Source organism: Vulpes vulpes, chromosome 4, assembly GCF_048418805.1.
Source record: "Vulpes vulpes isolate BD-2025 chromosome 4, VulVul3, whole genome shotgun sequence".
In the NCBI taxonomy this organism is placed as follows: domain Eukaryota; kingdom Metazoa; phylum Chordata; class Mammalia; order Carnivora; family Canidae; genus Vulpes; species Vulpes vulpes.
This window is the reverse complement of record NC_132783.1, coordinates 133,561,391-133,584,972: the sequence shown is the minus strand read 5'-3', so window position 1 is coordinate 133,584,972 and position 23,582 is coordinate 133,561,391. Positions and strand designations below refer to the sequence as shown.

Here is a 23,582-nt window from a genome sequence, read left to right as displayed (position 1 = left end):
ACTTGTGTGTTGTGAAATGTACAAATATTAAGTGAAATCTTACATCTGTGTACACCTGTGTAACTGTCACCCAGACCAAGAAGTATTCAGCATCCTAGCAGATTCCTTCTTGCTTGAAGTGATATCCCCTGAGGGTAACCTGACCTAGATCCCCATAGATTATTTCTGCCTTTTTTGGGGAACATCATATAAAAGGAATTATACAGTAAGCGTTTCATTTTTTTGAAAGTGGTTATCTAGCCTGACGCTGCATGAACGGGAAAGGGATAAGAACTTTTGCATTCTCCCTCCGTCTGCAGTAGTGTGAGTCAGGCAGCGGGGCGTTTGAATCGTGACTCACTCCCTGTATAACCTCCAGCTGCTTATTCAGCCTTGTTGAACCTTGGTTTTTCTTCATTAGGAAATAGAGTAATTAATTATTCCTACTTTGGAAAGTGCTTGTTAAGATGAGTAATGTATGCAAAGTGCCTCATGCAGTGCCTGGCACATAGTGGGTGCTTGATAAATGTGTGTTGGATAAATAAAGCTTTATATATATTCTTGGCTAGAGTAGGCATTCATTAAACATACACTCAAATAATCTCTTGGCCGTGTTCTTGCTTGTACTATAGATTTCTCTTGTCTTCTGTGAACTACCTCTAGGAATCAGTTTAAACATAAGGGTGTGTGTGGCCAAGGACTTCTGTCAAGATTTCTTATACTTTCTGGAATTAAATGTGTGACTTTGGCTTACTTCCTTCGGATTTTACAAACCAGAGTTAAATACTGGGGATGGGGGTAAGGGCCATAAAATGGGCTTTTTCAGTTTGGACATTTCACTTTAGTACGAGAAACATTTGGGCAGCCCGGGTGGCTCAGAGGTTTAGCTCCTGCCTTCGGCCCAGGGCGTGATCCCGGGGTCCTGGGATCGAGTCCTGCATCGGGCTCCCTGCAGGGAGCCTGCTTCTTCCTCTGCCTGTGTCTCTGCCTCTCTCTCCGTGTCTCTCATAAATAAATGCAATCTTAAAAAAAAAAAAGAAATATTTGTGGAACACGTGCAAAGCTCAATGTTGCTCCTTCCCGTTTCATTCGTGCCCTCATCCACTCACAGGTGAGACTCCACCTGCAGAGCACCTCACTTTCAAGGGCCCCGCTCAGGGCGAGGGCCGGTCCCTTTAAGGCCCTGGAAAGGGTTTCGGTGTTGGTTTCGGCGGCGAGGCCACGCCCCGTCACGTGTGCGCAGCCCCAAAGGGGCGGGGCCGGCGTCTCCGGGCTTCCGTCACTTCCGTTTCTCTGTCAGTTGCAAGCGAGCGAGCAGAAGGCAGTTCGGCCGCGAGAGTGGAGCGTGAGTGCCGGCTCCCCGCCCCCACCCCTCGAACCCGGCCTGGCCGCCCCCGCCCCCGCCCCGGGCCGCGAGCCGCCCGCGGCCTCTCCCCCGCCCGCAGGCCGCGGCCGCGCGAACGGCGGCGCCGCCGGGCCTCGCCCGCCTCCGTCGGCGACCCGCGCCCCGGCGCCGCAGGCCCCTCGGCGCCACACGCTGGCTCCGGGCTTGGCTCTGGCGCGGCGGCCGCGGGCGGCGGGGGGCGGCGGGGCGCGGCCGGGCGGGGGCGGGGAGCCGCGAGGACGGGGCCGGGACGCCCCCCGGGACAATGCAGCGGCGGCGCGGACGCCGGCCCCCCCCCGAGGCCTGGCTGGGGCTCCCGGGCCGGCGCCCAGGGTGGGGGGGGCCGTGTGGGGGAGGGCGAGGGCGGCCCCCGTCGGAGCGGGGCTGAGGGGGCGGGGGGAGGGCGGCCGGCGCGCGGGGGAGCTCACGCTTCGAGAGGAGAAAATGGCGCTTGGTGCAAGTCCCTCCCCTTCCACACGGTCTCCTCCGCACTCGGCCGCCTCCCACGCCCCCTGCGACCGGCCTGCCTCCCCCTCCTCAGCCGCCGCGGCCCGGCGTTCCGGCCGCGTCCTCGCGCGCGCCCCCCTCGCGGCCGCGGGCCCCGCACGCCCGCCTGGCCCCAGTTAGTCCCGGTTGATTCTCCCCTCGGCTTTTCCAGTCCTCCCTCCACGCCATTCCTCAAGGACCGAAGATCCCCCCCCCCGTGGCGTTTTTGTATATTATTCTACGCTTTAGCATTTTAGTATCACCTGCCTGAATTACTGGCCTTCCTCCTTTTTCTTTTGAAGGGTGAAGATTGATGAAGTAAACGAGGAAATGTATCTTGTCCAGAGCTCAGAGTGGCTTCAGTTAGCATTACCTTTTTCTTCTTTTTTTTTTTTTTAAATGTTTTGTTTTGGTTTTTGTTTTTGTTGAATGGCCTTCTAATTTGGGTTAATTACGAGGTCGTTCTTTGAAATGATCTTAGGCTGCCCTCCCCTCCCCCCCCCCCCCCCCCCCCCCGCCTCGCCCGCAGCTTTTAATAGACCGTATAGTTATGCTTGACTGTTTCAAAGTGAAAAAAAAAAAAAGGTTATGTCTAATTTAATTACCTTTTAAAAAAATGATTGTTGACGTTATTAGCTACTAGCGTAGAAAAACCTGAATTGCTTTTTGGAGTTCTGGTTGTAAAATGGAGCAGTAGCAGCCATAGGATATAAAATGTGGTTCTGAACGCTGCTGGTTCATCCCCCCCCCCCCCCCCCCCGAATTTACTGTTCTCATCAAGAAATTACCAGTTAAAATCAGCATGGCTGGTTGAGCATGTTTGAGCTTTTTGAAATTAGTGGCCAGGATCGGGATGGATGGCCCACTTCTTTTACCTTGACCTCTTCTTGTGGAACACATTTAGCGTTGGTGCCAAGGCAAGTTTAATCTGGAGAGCTGGATTCCTTAGTATTCTTTGAGGAGAAAATGAAGTTTTTTTTTTCTTTTTTTTTCCCCCTTTTATTCAACATTTACAGACTGTGTGCTGCATAGATGGGGCCCTTTAGGGAGTACAAAAACTAATAGGACTCAGTCTTTTTGGAGATGGAGACAGCCTAAGATACTTTGATAATTCAAATTCACCTGGTATTATAAAGTGTCTTGAAGAGAGTGTCTTGGAATGCTCTGAAATTTGGGCTTTAGCTTTTTTTTTTTTTTTTTTTTTTAAGTCTCTGCAAACGTAGATCTGCACAGGACTCTGTCCTGCTGTGCTCAGGCACTCAGTAAAAGTCTACTGGAAAGCAGGATACTGGGTTATGTACTATGTACCTCTGGGGGAGCTAGGGTCACAGTATGAATTTGAGAAAAGATTTTGCCCCTCCCCTAAGCAGATTCTTCAAAATTTAGTTATATTTCAGAGTGGAACATCAGTGTGAAATGTAATGAACTGTAAAAAATTATGTACAGCCGTGTGAACTCTGAATTAGTGCTTATTTTGATGGCATGGTCAAAAAGCCAAGGAAAATAAACAAAATATGAAAAAATAGGATTATATGGGCAAATGAATTACATCTGTATAGTGCAGCTGTTCCCCGTGTTCTCTGAATGTTGAGGTCAGTTCATGCAATGAATAATGCTGTTAGGTCTCATCAGTGAGAAATAGAAAGTAGTGCTGAGAATTTTCCTATTCCTGGTTTTAACAGAGATTGCTGTCAGCTGCCTTGTAATTTGTCTTACTCATAAATCTCTTAACTCGTCTAAAATGAAGTATAAAAAGACTCAATGGGCTTTGAGAAAGGGGTATAGGAGTGTGAGATGTGTATGACATTGAATTCTTTCTCTTTGCGGGATTCTCCTGGCTAGTTCTGGGTGTTCTTTTCAATTGGAAGAGTATAGACTAAGAATTTTAGCATTGTGCTTAGCGTAACAACTCCAATACCACAAAATGGTAGAACCATGAAACTTCCTGAATTTTTGCTTCGGAAGGAGTTAAGTCGAAGGTAATGTACAATTTGTAAATTATTGTGTATAATGTATTTTTCTTTCAGAATGCCTAAATCAAAGGAACTTGTTTCTTCAAGCTCTTCTGGCAGCGATTCTGACAGTGAGGTTGACAAAAAGGTGACTATTAATGCAAGTCATTTCTCTGATACTTCATTCAGCAGTATTTCTCGCATTCAGGTCTGAAGGACAGTAAGGCGTATGGGAATGGTAATGGGAGAGCCTAGATGGGGGTCTCTGAAAGTGCACATGGCTCCTGGACCACTTGATCAAGGTGCCTAGAGTACTTGGACGAGCAGGCTCCTGGCCCCTACGCCTGACTTGAGCAAATCTTTAGACTTAAAGGAGTCTCACAACGAGGACTTCTAGGAACCCTAAAGCTATAGAATCACCACCTTATTCCCTAAGGGGAGTAGCATTAGAATTAGGCCAGAGCCTCTGCCTTTATTCAGAAATTTGACTGCCTTCTCAGCCATTGATCTTTATCCAGCCCACTAGGATTACTTAAAATCTACCAAGCTTACATTTTAGGTTAGATTATTATTTACTCTGGTCCTCTCCTTTTAGTTAAATCAAGACCCAGCAAAGCTAACATGAAATTATTCATTGTGACAGTGGGCTTTTTGCATGAGATGACAACTCTGCTGAAAGTGTTGTATTCCGCCTAACTGAGCAACTCACACTGTAGTCAGAGCTTCCTTCAATGCAGAACTGTTTTTTATTTCCTAGGAGCTTGCATAATGATGTCTCAAGTTCATTTGGCAGTGTTAGTTAAGTGAGCTTATGGGAAACTTTTGGATAAGATGGACCTTTAGGGAAATACAGAATATTAACCTAAAGGTTGGAATAAGGGATCCCTGGGTGGCGCAGCGGTTTGGCGCCTGCCTTTGGCCCAGGGCGTGATCCTGGAGACCCGGGATCGAATCCCACGTCGGGCTCCCGGTGCATGGAGCCTGCTTCTCCCTCTGCCTGTGTCTCTGCCTCTCTCTCTCTCTCTGTGACTGTCATAAATAAATAAAAATTTAAAAAAAAAAAAAAATAAAGGTTGGAATAAGACCTCAAAGAGCATACATAGCTATACTCCAGAAAAAAATATCTATTAGTTTTTTTTTTTATTTGCACTAAGTATGGCTTTTGGATATTCATTTAATAAATTTTTACTGAGCTCTTATGTGCCAGTCCATAGAGAATATCCAGGCCCTGATGTAAAGAAAAATTACTTTCTGCTTTATTGAGCTGAGTTAATTTTTGCTGTTTGTCCAGAATAGTACTATTAATCCTATAAACACATTAAATACATTCATTTTTTTCAGTTTATATACATGTGTATATTTTACCTACTTCCATCTAATTTAGTAATATACTAACATTAGTTTTTACTTCCCATTAGGGAACATGACTGCCCTCTGCTGTTTAGGTTTGGAACTCTGCTGGTTTTCATTGGCTGTTAGGTTGTATTAAGAATGAGGCTATATAAAGTTTTTACAATGCTGCTTTATTTAAAACATTGTTTTGATTTTGAATGCTAATCTAGCATATTGCTGTCCACTTCCAGTGAAATTTTCTTTTTTTTTTTTTTTGTGATAAGGGAGTTCTTGAGTTGTTGACTTCTAATGCCCAGTAGTAAATAGCTTTCTTAGCATATTCCTAAGTTTTCAAAGTCAATTTAAGTCCCTTTTGAAATAGGCAGGGCATAAATAACATCCTAGATTAGAGTTAGTTGGTTATGTTTTTTCTAATTAATACATATTTTTTATAAGAAACAAGTTGCTAACTTTAGTAGACTTACGGCTTCCAAAAGCTTATTCAAAAGCAGCAGGCCTTCATTTCTATCTTTTTTACCCCCTTCCAAGGAAATCATATGTGGGATACTGGTCTAGAAAAGAATTGTTTCTCTGGTTATTATCACTGTGATGCCTGAAGTGGTTTTTTTTTGGCTTCTGAGAACATATTTTGAAAACACTGTTAGATCTTAGCTCCATAGTTATATCATCAAGTGAAACTTGCCTGTGTATGTATTTATGGTTTTCTTTCTTAATAAATGCAGTCCTTTGATCTTTTAAGTTTTAAAAAGTAATGAAGTGTTGAACCTGAGATGTGTCTTATGTCTGCAAATTTTAACCATTATGCTTGTTTTTCTTTCAAGTTAAAGAGGAAAAAGCAAGTTACGCCAGAGAAACCTGTGAAGAAGCAAAAGACTGGCGAAACTTCAAGAGCCCTGTCATCCTCTAAGCAGAGCAGCAGCAGCAGAGATGATAACATGTTTCAGGTAATTTCCTTAGATCCAGAGGAATTGATCTGACAGATGTTAAAAGTAATCTAACATGTATCATATTAAGGATATTTCATAGAAATTATAAGATGGTAGATTATTGTTAAAGTCTAGCCTATAGTTTGGCTAAGTGTAAAACAATTTAAAAGTTACAGACATCCAAAAAGATTGATAACTGCACATTTATTAGGAAGCAGTTTGGAGGAGGTAGGTCTAGTATTGGGCTGTGTGATATGGATGGGATATTACTGGAGAAGCAGCACCAATTTGGCCTACATAGTTTGGGCTTGATAAGAAGAGGTGACGGGCACCTGGGTGACTCAGTAGGTTAAGCGTCGGACTCTTGATTTCTGCTCAGGGTTCTGGGATGGAGCCTGTGTTGGACTCTGCCCTCAGCAGGGTACTTGCTTGAGATTCTCTCTCTCCTCCTCTCTCTGCCCCTCCCCCTACTCATGCTTGCTCATGCTCTAAAATAAACCTTAAAAAGAAAGAAAAAAAAAAACAAAAAAAAACAGTGGCAAATAGATTTACTGAAATTGGCCCTCTGTATATTATGGGGAATAAAATAGGATTGAAAATCTAGGTAAAGCAAGGGAAATGTTTCAAGAAGGTGGGGCGGGGGGGCAAATATTAGTTGAAGCCAAAATGTTGGACAGATTGAAGCTGCAAACATTTGACTTGTATACATGTATGCATATATGTACACACATGTATGTACATATAAAACACATTATTTCATAATATATATTTTAAACTACATATTTTTAACTTTCTGATGGCCTTGAAAGATAATGCCAGGGTTAAGGTTAAATACATATTTTTAACTTCCTGATGGCCTTGAAAGATAATGCCAGGATTAAGGTTAGAATGGGAAAATAGGGGTGTCTGGGTCACTCAGTTAAGGGTCTGCCTTTGTTTTGTCCAAGGGCCCCACGGTTGGCCCTGGGATCGAGCCAGTCAGGCTTCCAGGAGGAGTCTGCTTTTCCCTTTTCTCTCCCCCTGCTTTTTTTTTCTCTTTGTCTCTCAAATAAATAGATAAAATCTTTTTTTAAAAAAAAAGATTGGGAAAATAGAAGTTGGATATTTTTACTCGCTTTTGCTTAGTTCTGTGTGTGGATAAGGAAAACACACATAATGGCTATATATAATACGATGGAACACAGAATATGCTAAGACAGATTTCAGGTACACTGATCCCATGATAAATGGTAACTAAACTGATACTGTAATTTTCTTGACTAGTAATCATTTCACTATGATTATATCAAGTCATGTATTTCTCTGTCAAAAAATATTAAAAGTATAGACAAAATGCAGATGAATTCTTTAGTTATGGGTAGAATAGGGGAGGAGACTAATTTGGTAGAGAACATCAGTCATTGTATATAAGGAAGAATTATGAAAGGGCCCTCATTTCTTTGAGTTGATAATAAGTTGAATGATTACTGTATTTCATCAGACCTTGCTGAATTCTGGGTGTGTAGTGATGAGCCAAGTAGATGTGGTCTCTGGTTCCATGGAATTTATGAGGATAAATATTATAGTCATAAAACACATAATTTAAGTTATGATAGGGGCTGAGAAGTAAAAAGGCAGATTGTTTTAACAGAGAAGTTGCTCTAGGAATTTCTTTCTAAAGAAGTGGTACTTGAAGCTTAAGGCATAAAGGAGGGAGCCAGTCACATGAAGAGGGAATCCTTTTCAGAGTAGAGAGACTTGTGCAAATATTTTGTGGCTGGAACTTGGGAATTCTGGTTGAGTGTAGATCTAGTTGGTAAGGAGGTTGAGGGGCAGGTCTTGTGCCATTTTCCTGTTGGAAGGTCATTTTTAGGAGTTTGAGTATTATTCTAAGTGCTGTGGGAAGCTCTCTTAAGGGGCAGAATGAAATGTGATATCTGTAAGAGGCTGTCCCTTCCTTTCATAGACTCTGTTATGTAGAATGAAGTGCTGCGTAGGAATATTTTAACTTAATATGTGCCATGGAGGTAAAAACTTTCAAGTACCTGGGCAACTATCTTGGGCTTTTCTCTGATCTGTTCTTGTTCACCATATACCTACCTTTTGCCTGTGTAATAAGAGTATCTGTGTTATTTTAATGGGTTTTATCTTGTACATTGAAGAAACCAGGACCCACATTTAGAGATTGTATTCTGTTAGAACAGCTTGGGGAAAACCAGATCTATTTTTAGGGGATGGTTATTTCACCAAATAAAGTGAGTTCATTTTTAAAATCTCACTTGGAAAGCTTCTTGAACATACAGCTACGAGGCTCCTCACCCATTTGAAAGTGCCTCTAGGAGGAACCAGGTATTTTATTTTTAAAGTGACTTTTCAGAGATCTTAGTAGTGATTATCCCTAAGAGATAATCTTTAGTTTTGTTGCCATTATAGCTTTTTCCTTGTAATGGTATTTTGGCTACAGAAAAATAGCTGGGTGGTAATACTTAATTTTAATTGGTTTAAGAGCATGTTAGAATACATTGGTTGTATAATATAAAACGAGGGCTTCATTTTCATTTGTTTTTTTTTTTTTTCATTTTTGTTCTTTTTTTTTTTATTTGTTTTTTTTTTTTTTCATTTTCATTTGTAATAATGGTTTGATAATTTTATTAGCCGGGTGAAGGGTGAGGTTTTTGGAAGGAAAAATTAAACTCGTGTTTTGTAAAGGGGTGTGTGTGTTTATAAATAGCTATGTGTTTTTTATGTGTTTTTTTTTTTTTAACACCAAGAAAGGGCCTTGAAGACAGCTCACCAAATGGAACTTGTTAAGACATTGCTAGCATCTGTCAGGACTCAAGTTCTCAGTCATACGTTGTCAAAAACAAATAAGATCTAAAATCTAAATTAGAACTGTTTGGCTATTAGTAACTCTAAGACAAGATTTTTTTTTAATCTCCATATCCATCACTTGAGAAATAATCGTCTGGTAAGCAGCGTACATAAACATAAGCAGCTCTTTAAATGTAATACTTGAAGAGAATTGTACCCAAGGAAAGTCATTGCACTGATCATTCAAACTCCAGAATGTTTTGGGCAGAATCTTGACTAGAGAGGAAATACTACTAGATGCTTGGCTTGTGTCTGGTTCCTTCAGCTCTGAATTTAAGAACTTGGTTTCAAAGAGACATCATCTCCTTGAGGTAGGACTTACGTGATCTTAAAGACAGTCCAGAGACCTATTTGTAAAGATTTAGAACCTGTGTCCTAAAAGGTTAGAATGTTAGAATGGTTGAGACAGGGGACTTGGATCTGTATGTTTCTTCAAAGGTAAACAAGGGTAAGTAATACTACCCTAGTTGATTTAATTATTTAAGGATAAACCTGATCCTTTAAGATTCTGTCATTACAGAGACAGTTTTCTTTTTAAAGATTTTATTTATTTATTCATGAGAGACACATAGAGAAGCAGAGACACAGGCACAGGGAGAAGCAGGCTCCATGCAGGGAGCCTGACGTGGTACTTGATTCCGGGTGTCCAGGATCACGCCCTGGACTGAAGGCAGCGCTAAACTGTTGAGCCACCGGGGCTGCCCAGGACAATTTTTTAAAAAAAGATTTTATTTATTGGACAGAGAGCAAGTGCACGCACACAAGTTGGGAGTAGGAAAGGGAGCTCTATGTGAGACTCGACCCCAGGACCTTAGGATCATGACCTGAGCCTAGGGAAGACACTGACTGACTGAGCTACTCAGGAACCCCAACAGAGACCATTCTTAAGCTGGTGTGACGTTGAGGATTCAGATATGTATTCTAGAAACTCATGAAATTATTTTCTTCTTTGAATTTTTTTTGGTATATGAAAGAATTATTCATAACTTTGATCAGATCTCTAAAGGAGAAGTTAATCAAAAAAATTTAAGAATTAGTGTTCAATATAATGTACATGCTTTTTTCCCCCCTTGTTAAATTCCACATTATATGCATGTAAGATTATATGCATTCTGTCATCTGATTTTATTATTTCCTCTCCTAACACAATTGTAGAGATATTTATTCTTCTCTCTTTTTTTTAAAAGAGTTTATTTATTCATGAGAGACACAGGCAGAGGGAGAAGCAGGCTTCATGCAAGGAGCCTGATGCTGGGACCCTGGGATCACGCCTGAAGGCAGACCCCCAACTGCTGGGCCACCCAGCCATCCCTCTTTATTAATCTTGTCTATATATTATTCCTTCTCGTTTCTTTTCTTTTTTTTTTTTTTTTTTCTTTTGGTGGCGGGAAGGGAGTTGGTGACTTTGTCAGCTTCATTTTTCCTCAAGGGAGTGATGACTGTTGGGCAAGTTCCTTTCTTTTTTTAATAAACATTATTGAGAGATAGTTTATATATATATAATGAAATGTGCACATTAAGCATAATTTGGTGAGCTGTGGTAAATGAACACGCTCTTGTAACAAGGCTCTGTTATCCCAGAAAGTTCCCTCTTGCCTTCCCTTTGCAGGCATTCCCTCCATCTGAGGTAACCACTGATCTGATTTTATCACTATAGATTTTTTTTGCTTGTTCTAGAAGCTCGTATAAACAGAATCCTACGATTTGTATTGTTTTGGGCCTGGTTTTTGCTCAGCATAACATCTTGGGGCCAGTTCTTATTGTATCAGTAGTTCCATTTTATTGCTGAGTAGTATTCCAGTGTAGGGTTATATAACAGTTTGTTTATCCATTCACTTTGGATAGACCTTGGGCTGTTAGGAATAAAGCTGATGGGAACATTCTTGTTCAAGTTTTGTGGATTTATTTTTTTCCTTGTTGGGTCAGTATCAGATGCATTTACTGGGCCATAGGCTAAGTGTATGTTTAGCTTTATAAGAAGCTGTCAAAACTCTTTTCTGTAGTAGCTGTACCATTTTATGCACCCACCAGCAACATGTGAGATTCTAGTTGCTTCATATCCTCATTGGGTTTTGTCAGGGTTTAATGCTACTCCCCTAAGTTACTGGATGTGTACTAGGAGCTTGTTACAGTTTACTTTGCATTTGTCTCCTGTCTTAATCTTTTTTGGAAGATTTTGTTCAAGTCTTTTTTTTTTGTCCATTAAAAAAATAGAGGTCATTTGATTTATTGAGTTGAAAGAGTTCTTAATGTATTTTAGATACGAGTTCTTTGTCAGCTATCAGTATAGTGGATATTTTCTTTAGGTCTGTGGCTTGCCTGTTAATCTTCTTAGGCATTTTTAAGAAGTTTTAATTTTGATTAAATCAGTTTTTATCACTTTTCTTTTTTGGTTAATTTTTTTTTTTTAAGATTTTATTTATTCATGAGAGAGACATAGGCAGAGGGAGAAGTAAGCTCCATGCAGGGAGACTGACGTGGGACTTGATCCCGGGTCTCTAGGATCATGCCCTGGGCCGAAGGTGGCTCTAAACCCGCTGAGCACTGAACTACCTGGGCTACCCTGGGTAATGCTTTTTAATGACATTTCTCTACCTGCTCCAGAGGCCACACAAATTTGCCAGTTTTTTTTTTTTTACCTAGAATTTTTATAGTTTTAACTTTCATGTTTCGGTGTGTGATCCATGTCGAATTTAGTTTCTCTGTGTGTGGTGTGAAATAGAGGTTGAGCTCATTTCTGCCCCCACAGAGCTATCCAGTGGTTCTGTACCATTTGTTGAAAAGACATTGACTCATGTTGGATTTTAGTTTTTTGTTGTTGTTTTGTTTTTTAAAGATTTTCATTTTATTCATTTATGAGAAAGGCAGAGACAGCAGGCAGAGGAAGAAGCAAACTCCCTGTGGGAGCCTGATGCAGGACTCAATCCCAGGACCCTGGGATCACGACCTGAGCCAAACGCAGATGCTCAACCACTGAGCCACCCAGGCGTCCCTCATGTTGGGTCTTTGTAATGAAAATCTGTAAATATGTAAAGTATGTGTCTATTTCTGATCTCTCTTATTCTATTGGCCTGTATGTCTTTTACTTCAGTATCACAGTCATAATTACTGCACTTTTATAGTGAGTCTTGAAATCAGGTAGCAAAGGTTCTTTGACATTATTCTTCACCTTCAGGATGATTTTTGCTCTTCTTTGAATTTTGTATTTCTATACACATTATGGAATCAGGCTTGTCAAGTTTTACTGTAAACCTACTGGGATTTTGATTGGGATTGGGTAAAGCTGAAGATCAATTTGGGAATAGGCAGGTTGGCAGTGCTGAGTCTTCCAGTTCATGAATATGGTGTCTCTGCATTTATTTAGATCTTCTTGAATTTCTGTTTTGTGAATTTCATTGTAGAGGTCTTGTTAAACTTATTCTTAAGTATTTTATATATATATTTTAAGGTCTATTTATTGAGAGAGAGAGTGTGCACATGCTGTGTGGGGGACCAAGGGAGGGGCAGAGGGAAAGAAGCAGACTTCCTGCTGAATGCAGAGCTCAGAGGGGCTCCATCCCATGATCCTGAAATTGGGACATGAGCTGAAACCAAGAATTTCAACTGACTGAGCCACCCAGGTACCCCTACTATTTTATGTGTTTTGATACTATCATAAATGTATTCTCTCTTCATTTTCCAGTTTACTGCTAGAAAAAATGTTATATAATTTAGTGTAAATATATGTGTATTGTATGTATATTTATTATAGGTTACATGTGCCCTTTTTAGAGACTTCTTATAACTTTCTGTGGTGTTGATTTGTGAGTTTTAATCATCCTTTTAATTCTTTTTCTTTATGGTTAATATCCCACTATAATACTGAAAACAGGTGGTGAGCATAGACATTCATGCCTTGTTTTTGATCTTAGGGGCAAAGCATCCTTCTAACTCTCTCCTTTCTCTGATGCCATCCACTGTTGTGTAAACTCTGGAACAAATATGTGTACTGCTGTAGTTTTGCTGGTGTGGTCGCAGAGAATGAAAAGCCATAGGGATAAACATGGTGCATTTTCCTGTAGGGCCCCCTCTTTGGAGATGTTCGTTAAAACTTTCTATGTTAAAATGAACACTGATACCCTGGGGATTAGTTACAAAATGCACAGTAAATTTTAGATTATAATAAGAGACTCAAATTTTGGTAGAGCACTATTAGTCTGTTTCCACATTTTCGCTTCCATCCAGCCCCACAGCTCTTCAGTGCTGGTGTTCTCTGAAACGTTAGCAAATTTTAGATTATCATTTTACTGATCTATACTTTTTTCTTTGGATAGTTTCTTGTTTACTATATACATCAAAAACAAGGTATTTGGAAAGTGGTTAAGGACATTAAGTTGTAAATTCACAAAGTTTTGGCTATGGATGGTCAGCATTTTTTTTTTTTTTTAATTTCAACTTTATTTGGTTAATGTGTTCAATTCCAGTATCATGGTAGAAATGGCTGAAGAATAGCCTTCATGTGGTTCAGCTCAAGCACCCTTGGGAGGAAGAAAATGCCGCTTCTGTTAATCTGTAGCAAACAAAAATATTTATAATACACCTCGATGAAGTCATGGGTAAAGGAGCTTCTGAGAAGTTTCTAGGGAGCAAGGGTAGAAATTAAAGTACCTAGCTATCCATTTGTTGTGTGTTCATTGTATTGTTCCATGTTCTTTAAAATAGTTGAATAGTTGTTTGTAGTAATTTGAGTAGTAAAATGCCATTAATGTACTTACAACATGTTTGTCTCTTTAAAAGAAAGGTTTGTTTTCAGTCTTTTTTATTCTTTTTCTAGTGAGATTTTAAAGTTTTAAGTCTATTTTCATATTTTATTTATTTATTTTATTTATGACAGACCTAGAGAGAGAGAGGCAGAGACACAGGCAGAGGAAGAAGCAGGCTCCATGCCAGGAGCCCGATGCAGGACTCGATCCCAGGACTCCAGGATCGCGCCCTGGGCCAAAGGCAGGCGCGAAACCACTGAGCCACCCAGAGATCCCCTATTTTCATATTTTAGATTCTCAGGAATACAAGCCTTGCAGAAGAGAGTAGTGGCAGTATTTTTTCTGCTTCTGTGCCTTTTTTTTTTTGTCCTTAGCTCAAGAACCTACAAAGGCTCCAGAGTTCTCTTCCTGGTTTTTCAAGTCCTCTTCAGTATAGCTCCATCTGTTCAACCTGTCTTGAGTCTCAGCAGTGTTGTATCTTTCTGTTAGTCCCTTCTATGCCCTTGTCATTTTTTTCTTTTACTTAATTAATGAGCTGTCATGTTCAAGGTTAGATCCTAATACCTAAGGTCTCTGTCACTTGCTCAAGCCCACTCCAAACTGTTACTTGACTTTTCAGTATCACTTTATTTAGTAGGGTTTCAGTACATTTTAATATATATATACAGGTAGCTGGTGGGCTTACTAGCTAAAGGGCTTACTACAGAGTGGGTTTACTGTAAAAACCAAAATGAAACAATGTGTACAGTTCAGTGCTTAGCTACCTAAGATACTTCTACATTTCTTAGTTACTAAATCAGCATTATAAATCACAATTAGCAATTTCACTATGATAATTGTTTTGTTCCTATTTAATTTATCCATTAAAACAGTTTACTGGGAACCCAGTATTGATAGGCACTGAGGCGAGGGGGGGGGGGCAGTGCAAAGAAGACTGTATAAAAATTAAGCCATTAAAACTGACAATAAGATCACTGGTGACTTTAGGCAGTGGGAGTTCAATGATTAAAAACAGTATTTTTTTCCTTTTAAAATTTAGCAATAAAAGGAAGAAGGAAACATGGAGAAAGTTATAAAACGTTGCAGTGTAGAGAAATGCTTTATTGAAAAAGGAGAATGAGCATGTTAGCAAATGGTAGATAAGAATTTCTCCAATGGAAAGAGAATTCATATGCAAGAAATGGCATAGGGAAAGTAAAGAAATTTTAAGAACTGATCATGATGTGAGTACAGAGAAGAGAGATTTGAAGGCACTTACCCATACGCATTGGACTTCATTTTCGCCATAAAGCATGGGGCATACCCTGGAAGTAGGGGCATGAAACTTATGTGAGGGTAGAAAACTAAAGGAAAATGAACCAGATCTAGCTGGGATAAGGAAAAGCAGTCTAAGAGCACATAGGCAAGATGGATGCCAAATAAAATTTACTGATCAGCACAGCACAGTAATATTTGGTATCCCAATAAAAGGATTATTTAATAATCAATGGACCCAGTTGGAAGAAAAAGGAACAGGTTAAATCCAGAATCTTTACATGTTAATGTGTTCCAAGCACAAATATCACAGCCAGTTTTTAGTTAAAATTGAAGTATAGTCTTAGAATGAGTTAAAAGTTTTGATCAGAAAGTATGATTTCTTAGTTGAGGTGTTAGTATATTACAGTAGTGTACGACATCCTGGAAAGTGCTTCCAGACATTTTGTTGAGTAAAGCCTTTTCCTTCCCTGTGAAATTTGTAGTTGTTAAACACAATATAAGGTTTGCAAAAAATGGTTTTCTATGGATAGTTTTAAGTTCTTAATTTGAGACTGGGTGAAGAATTAAAGATGTTATTTGAAATGAATGTCTAAAAGGAAAAGCTTTCTCATGTTCTGTTGGCTGGGTATCTGGATTCTTAAAATGGTATATAGCTAGTGGGGCCTGGATTCCTTGTGGTTGTAGTTGGTACTGCAAAAGTTTACTTTCTAATGATTTTTATTGTAAAAAAGACAACCTAAAATTTACTATCTTAACCATTTTTAAGCATACAATAATAGTGTTACATATGTTCATATTACTGTGAAACAGATCTCCAGAACTCTTTTCATCTAGCAATACTTAAATAACTCCCCTTACCTCCTCCCCTGGCCCCTGATAACCACCATTCTGCTTTCTGTCTCTGAATCTGACTAGTCTAGGCTCTTTTGTATAGTGGAATCATACAATATGCATCTTTTTAAAAAAGATTTATTTATTTTAGAGTGAGAGTTTGAGTGTGGCGGGGAGGGGTAGAGGGAGAATCTCAAGCAGACTTCCCACCCAGTGTGGAGCCCTATATGGGACTCCATCTCATGACCCTCATGACCTGAGCCGAAATCAAGAGTTGGATACTCAACTGACTGAGCCACCCAAGTGCCCCAATATGCATTTTTTTGTGAGTGGTTTATTTCACTTAGCATAGGTCAGCAAAGTTATCCATGTGATGGCATTTTCTTTTAAAAGGCTGAATAATATTCCACGGCATGTATATATACCACATTTTGTTTATCCATCCATCTGACAATGGACATTTGGGTTGTTTCCATCTTTGGGCTGTTGTGAGTAATGCTGCTGTGAACATAGGTATATAAATATCTTTTCAAGATGTTTCATTTCTTTTAGGTACATACCCAGAAATGGGGTTGCTGGATCATTTCGAGATCATATATTCTATTTTTAATTTTTTGAAGAACCTCCATACTGTTTTTCATAGTATTACTCTCTTTTACTAATGATTCCTTTAACATGAATGTGATTGAAAGTATGAGATGTACTTTTAATTCCATCTTTTTAAGAAAGGTTTCTTCTTAACAGTGACCTTTCCTTTGGTTGTAGTTTTGATACTGAGAATAGTAGTTATTTTCATGATTAAAAGTAGAAGGAATGTGCAGCAAGTTGTGAATATAAGTATGGACACCACTGTTGAAAATGAATACCTTGGGATGCCTGGGTGGCTCAGCGGCTGAGCGTCTACCTTCAGCTCGGTGTGATCCTGGTCCCCACCCACATGGGGCTCCCTGTTGGGGGCCTGTTTCTTCCTCTATGTCTCTGCCTCTCTTTCTATGTGTCTCATGAATAAATAAATAAAATCTTAAAAAAATGAATACCTTTCCATGTTTTTATTTCTTTTGCAGATTGGGAAAATGAGGTACGTCAGTGTTCGGGACTTTAAAGGGAAAGTCCTAATTGATATTAGAGAATATTGGATGGATCCAGAAGGTGAAATGAAACCTGGAAGAAAAGGTGAGATTTAATTTCCTGAATTTGGTCCTAATATGAGGACTAAACTAAAAATAAAGTAACCTACTTTATTTGAAACAAATAATGTTGGCAGTGCATTTGGAGCATCCTCATTCAGTTCATGAATAGTAGTAATCTTTTAGACGTGGTATTTAACTTGTTTTAGTGACATATCTTAAATAGCTGTTGGAATACAACCCAGAAAAAATTATACCCCTAATATCACTTCATTTGCTTGGATAGAACTTAAAAAAAATTTTTACATGAGTTCTTGGGTAGACATTATCTGGGAAGTTGTAAAATTAGGAATCAAAAATTCTGGTTTACAGTGTTTCCTTTGGGTTCGTCTCCTGAAGGATATCTGTTGGGGGTGGGGGGGTGTGAGTATCCTTTTAGTGGGTCTTTGTCCTTTTTCTGTTGTGCTTCACCCAGTCCCAGGCATATCTGCATTGTAGAAGCATACTTATCATATAGCTAGAGAATGTTTATGTACTAACAAATTCATATATTTGGGTAGTTGGCTGTTATAGGTTGATCTTTAGCTAATAAAAAAAATACCTCCTTATCATCTTCTACTCTGCCTGTTTGTCATCTTGAAGGACCACTTGTTTGCTTCATACAGATCTTAGGTTAATTGAACCTAACCTGTTTTCTTATTCAGGGCTACTGCTGGATTGCTCATTCAAGTCATTTCGTTGTGCCCTATGCTGGATTTCTTTTTGTTCCTGCAAATGTTTACTAAAACAATTTGATAGCTTTAAAGTCCTTCCAAAGTGTTGACCCACTATGTTCTTCTGCCTTCCTCTCAATTTCATGGTCTCCCAGCAGTTTTCTGAGAAATACAGTAATTCTTCCACTTCTAGTTTATTTCTGTTTAGTTTATTTCTCTGTTTGTATGGGTCAAGTGTTAGAATATTAGAAGTTCCAAGTGCAAAGTACTTTCTCTTTACATTTTTACCTCTTAAATAGAAAAGACCTGTTATTAGCTGACATTTTAAATGTTTACTTATGTGTCAGATGATAGGCTTTTTATTCAGAGTAGCTCATTTATTGACTCACAACACCGCTTTGAGGTGTGAATACCATTTTACTGGTGAGGAGACTGAGGCTCAGATAATATCCCACCCCCCCTCCCCCTTTCTTTTTTAAGGTCATAGAGTTAGTGATAGGGAGGCTGGTATTGGAACCTGGACAGCAGGACTCCAGAATGCATTTTTAATCACTGTGTACATTCTGAGAACTCCTGTATGGGTCACATCCCAGGAATTTTTCCAAAATGAAATGAATGCTTCTGGGAGAACTTAGCACAAAGTTGTTCACCTTGAATTCCTATAGAAATTTTGAGCGAATATTGGAACCAATTAGGTACAGAAATGGAGTGTCACATGCCAAATCTGGACCTGGCCACTTAGGCCTGCTTGGTTCAAGCTTTTGTGAGTTACATCTTCAAATCATTTGTTCTCACAGGCTATAATAAGTATTATGCAGGATACAATGTTGGACATAAAAATGAACATAAGACTGGTCTGCTCGGGTAATTGTGATGAATCTGTAATTAACAAGATTTGACTCTCCGTATGGTACCATTGACATTTGTCTATAAAAAAGTATTTTAGTTGGGAGTATGAAAATTGTCAAAGCTTAAATAGATTTCTGACTTTTAACTTTTAAAACTTTGTTTTAGGTATTTCTTTAAATCCTGAGCAATGGAGCCAGCTGAAGGAACAGATTTCTGACATTGATGATGCAGTAAGAAAACTGTAAAATCAGAGCCATATAAAACCTGTACTGTTCTAGTTGTTTTAATCTGTCTTTTTACATTGGCTTTTGTTTTCTAAACGTTGTTTTCCAAGCTATTGTATATTTGGATTGCAGAACAATTTGTAAGATTGAATACTTTTTTTTTATGTGCATTATTAAAAGTGTTCTGAGTGAAGCTAATTGTCAACTTGATTAAGGAGGATTGCTTTGTGCCCGCCACCTAGTGTAAAATAAAATCAAGTAATACAATCTTAACTGTTGTGGCCTTTTTTCAAAAGAATTGGTACTGTTTAAGGCCAAAAGTAACAGTTTATAGACCTGTTAGTTTCACCTTGGCTTTTACATTCAAAAGGATTTGTATTGCATTGAATTTATAAACTCTGACTTGTGAAAACCATAGTTGATCTATTTTCTTCCAGCCCAATGTCTAGACTTGTTGGTATTTCCAGTGATATTTCCCTTCCCCCCCTTTTTTCTTTACATTGTTTTCCTTTAGTAACTTGTCATGTTCCGTTTTCATTTCACTTTTTGCTCTTTTTCTTGAATATATTATACTAATTTTGGAAAGTCAGTGAAACTGTCAAAATGTTAGTTATCTCAATAAGGTACTTGTAATTAAAATATATGAGAACTACAATCACTAATTCTACTGTATTAAATATTAGGAGATATAGTTTGATAAACATGGCTTGTATGAAAACTGAGCAAGTAAGTGTATGTCGTTACCTGTAGTGTTCTGTGTAGTTACCTTATTGCTTAGTCTGCAGAGAATAATGACTTAGATGTCTGATTTGCTTTCACTTATTAAACTTGTTCACCATGGGATGATGTCTATAAAAAAATCAGATACTGTTATATTAGATTAGGATTTAATAAAAATTGTGAAAGCTTACTGGCCTAACATTTTATTTTGTAACATTGAGTATGGATTATATATAGCCAGGAATATCGCTGAGCTTTACTGTCATAGTAGGTCATGTGGTTAGTTTTTGGAAGAAAGAGTATATGGAACATATACTTCTGTTTTTTGGCCTTTTCTTAGTAGACTTGATTCCTTTGCAGTTAGTCTACTGAACAGTAGTATTCTAGACTTAATGTTACGAAGTTTTAGCAGGCACTCTGAAATAATTTTCATTGAAGCATAGTGATAAGCAGATCCAGATTGAGGCACAGATTTCAGGGGCTTTGCAGCAATAAACACGGCATAGTGTGCCTTAGGAGAATTTAAGGGAACTACAACTGAAATGAAAGAAAGTGGCAGTGAAGAAGAAGGAATTCTCTTCAAACTAAATGAAACACATGATATTTTGATCACATTTATAGAACACAATTCTAGATGGAATAGTTGAAAGGTTTAAAGACCTGTAAAAAAAAATTCTTGGTAACATTGTTTTTGGTAGCTAATCTTAAATGGTTTATTGCCATATCAGAGAGTTGCACTATTATACCAAGTTTGATTACTGCGTCTAAAACATTTTATAGTAGAATTGTCAAGGACTTGATTTCAAAACTAGTTGCCAGGATACGCATAGTTACTACATTTTTTTTCTGGCAGCTGTTCTGAGTATGTTTTTACAGTTTTTAGATAATTTTTCTAGTGTTTTTAGCAGTAACCCTAATAGGTGCATAATTGGGGGAATCTCTCCTGGTATTTTAGCCTCCTTCAAATAATAGGTATCAAAAATGTTCAAAATGGTATTTTAGACAAACTATACTTGATTGAAAACTTTCCCCTTATTTGGGAACATATATGTTCTATTAACTTAATTGGATGGATTTTTAAAGTATTCCTTTACTACATATACAGAAAGGATATTAGAACTCAGAACTTTGATTTTGGTGTAGTTGAAGAGGAGAGGATGGGTAAATTTCCTAGGTATATATGAATTCAGGGTGTATGCACATTTTGAAGCAATCTGCTAATACAGGGATGGTGCTGAAATCTCTTACTAGGCATTTTCTTAGCTGTATAGCATTATGTCATTAAAATCTTCATGTAAGGAGTGCTTCCCTGACATATTTTGATAAGCTGACTGCTAAATTCAATTGAATCTATTACTGGATATGTAATATACAGAAATTTTTGTCTTTTTTTGGGTATAGGAAATGAAAAGGTTTAAAAGAAGAGACTGGTTAATTGTACTGAGAAGTTAGAGGACTGAGGTTTCCTGTTTAAACTTCCCTTCTTGGTAAGATTTCTTCCAGGAAGAAAACTTGGCATTTTAAGGCAGCGGTTTCTTTCTTTGTATAATGCCAGAATGAATTTAATTAATGCCAGCCCTGAGTGTACTTGTAGAAGAGTTTTCCTAATGGGGTTATCTTCTTTATCTTTTAAAGTATGAGTAGCTTTTGAGCAATTTCCAGTGCTGTTGGCATTTTATTTAAAGAACAACCACTAAAAAAGAAAAACTATAATTTGATTATTCTCTTTTGCTTTGCTTCATAACTGCTTTTGAAGACTACTCCTACCTCATTAGCTCGTCAAGTTACTGTGATGATGTACGTATTTCTACATAGGAAAAAAAGACTTAGGGAAAAAAATAAAGTATGTACACCCTGGCTTGGCTATTGAGGGGAGAGAGAACTGAGTGTTACTTATGTGTTTCTGATTAGGGATGTCAGGAGAGCACTATAAAGTTTGAAATTTTTAAAAAGTGCTGGCTAATCTTTAGGTATCTCCTAAAATTCTTTGCTATTTACTTTTTATAGAAAGTAATCCAGTGAAACACTTAAATTTTTTTTTTTAAGTGGTATTTTCCAGATAAAGTCTAAGGGTATAAACATTGGCTTAGTCACAAATATGTAATTCTGTAATCGTGGAATAACCTGTGTGCTTTGTTCAGTGCATCTTCCATGGAGATGTCAATGAATATAGTATTCCATCTGTGAATATTTTAAATGTTCAAATAAAAATCAGAAATGTGCCCTATGTGTCATCCCAGTTTCACAGACCTCAAGACGAATGGCTTAGTTACCTGTTGAATGGGTTTTGTTTAACAAATAGAATGCCTTCCTGTGTGAGTGCTTTTGGAATGTGAATTCTTAGCATAAATCTTCTGAAGACCTCTGGGACCGGACTGGACTGGACTGGGTGGAACAGGGTGGGGGTAGGATGTGCAGGTTGAGGTGGTGTGGGCCTGTTTTCTCCATCTGTCTAATCCAGATGGAACAATGCAAATTCTAAGGTGTACAGAATCTCTTCTCTTTTTTTAACCTTTTTGTTTTGTAGTCTGATTATTTCTTGTTATACTTAACTACACTGAATGCTAGACTCCATTGAGTATTTTAAACTTACATTTTCATTTAGAAAGTGTCTCTCTTTTCTTAGTACTTTTGCTTTGTTATATTTTGAAATTTCATTGTTCAGATTTCTGTTCAGGGAAACTTACACAGGGATAGAAAGATCCATGGAAGACTACCCATGACTCTTCTTGGTCCATCCAATCAACTGTAAATTTGTAGAGCATACTGACTCAGTCCAGTCAAGAAGGAAAATATTATACTTGGAATTTACACAGTTAATCACTGACTTTACAGTTTTGTAGTATGTCTCAAGTACGGGATTAAAAATGGATTTAAAAAGCATAAAACATTAAAAAATTATGGAATTATTTACTGTGTAACAGTTCATCCAAGACTTAATACATTTTAAGGTACAAGGTCTTGCTACACGGGAATTTTCCTCAACTCGCTTTTTGTAAGTCCTTTACAGAATTTAGACCATCCTGTACCTGCTTTTAAAGCCATTTCAGCCCTAGAGTAACAATGACGTGTTTCTGAGGAAAGGGAAACACTCCTTTCACTCTTGGGCTCTTGATCAAGTTTAAATAGTTTATCTTTCTTCTTGGGTGACTTATTTTAGCTTGGAAATGATTTTAGGGCACTTTCTTACTCTAGCTCAGCCAGGAAAAACACTTATTCTGAATCTCAGCAGTTGGATTCCATATCCCAGGGTAACAAAAGCACTGTGTAGAAAGTGCTTCCTCCTACCAGCCATACCAGAACCTCACTAAAATTGTGTATGTCGTGGCTCATGTGTGTTGAAAGCCATGTGAAGTTCCGATTTGCCCTATTCTAATAACACCAAGTCTTCTGATAGCTCCTACTCTGACTCCCCCCACCCCCCCCAAAACATAGTTATTGCAATAGTGGTACATATGTAAATATATTCTCTCCATGGTAACATCGCTTAACCTAGAGGCCCCATTCAAATTCTGCCGATTATTCCAATAATGTCTTTATAGCAAAAGCTTCTTAACCCATTTGATAGTTGTGTCTCTTTAGTCTTTGTTCTGACACACTTCTTCAGTCTTTCCTTGATTTTTACAACCTTGCCATTTCTGCAGATCTGTCTTTTGTAGGTTGCTGGTGATGGTGACAGTGGGGAAGGCAGAGGCTGGTTGAACAAGAAGCAGAGACTCAGCAGCTTGGCTGTAAAGGATAAAGAGAAATGAGGGGTGATGGTACCCGGGTGGCTCAGCAGTTGAGCATCTGCCTTTGGTTCAGGGTGTGATCCCAGGGTTCCGGGATCAATTCCCCCATTGGGCTCCCTGCAGGGAACCTGCTTCTCCCTCTGCCTGTGTCTCTGCCTCTCTGTGTCTCTCATGAATAAATAAATAAAATCTTAAAAAATTAAATGACAGGTGGGAGGATGTGGGGTCAGGGGAAATCAGTGTGTGGTCGAAACAGTGCAACATCTGGCTGTGGCTACATTCAGTATATGTTTAAATTGACCTTTGTGTGTCAGTTACAGTTTCAGTCACTTCCCAATTCGGTTTTCTGGTAACTTCTTCCTAAGTGCCACCTGAACTGTGAATACTTTCAGTATTTTTAAGGAAAAAATCTCTACTCCATTTTAATGTGAATGAGATCATTTGGTTCTCACTTTTTG

General features: G+C 38.7%; 1 protein-coding gene across 3 annotated transcripts; it reads left to right on the top strand.

Annotated features, from left to right (window-relative positions):
* Positions 1-1,210: 1,210 nt before the first annotated feature.
* Positions 1,211-21,615, top strand: SUB1 (SUB1 regulator of transcription). Of its 3 annotated transcripts, none has more exons than XM_072757127.1 (6): positions 1,251-1,324; positions 2,152-2,211; positions 3,877-3,949; positions 5,976-6,098; positions 16,825-16,933; positions 18,615-21,615. In XM_072757127.1, exons 2-6 carry the CDS (start codon positions 2,180-2,182, stop codon positions 18,692-18,694), a joined length of 417 nt encoding a protein of 138 aa, XP_072613228.1. In that variant the 5' UTR covers positions 1,251-1,324; positions 2,152-2,179; the 3' UTR covers positions 18,695-21,615. The 3 variants fall into 3 exon arrangements, with proteins under 3 accessions (XP_072613227.1, XP_072613228.1, XP_072613226.1); XM_072757125.1 differs by having other exon boundaries at positions 1,278-1,324; positions 2,152-2,766; XM_072757126.1 differs by lacking the exon at positions 2,152-2,211 and having other exon boundaries at positions 1,211-1,324.
* Positions 21,616-23,582: the final 1,967 nt, after the last annotated feature.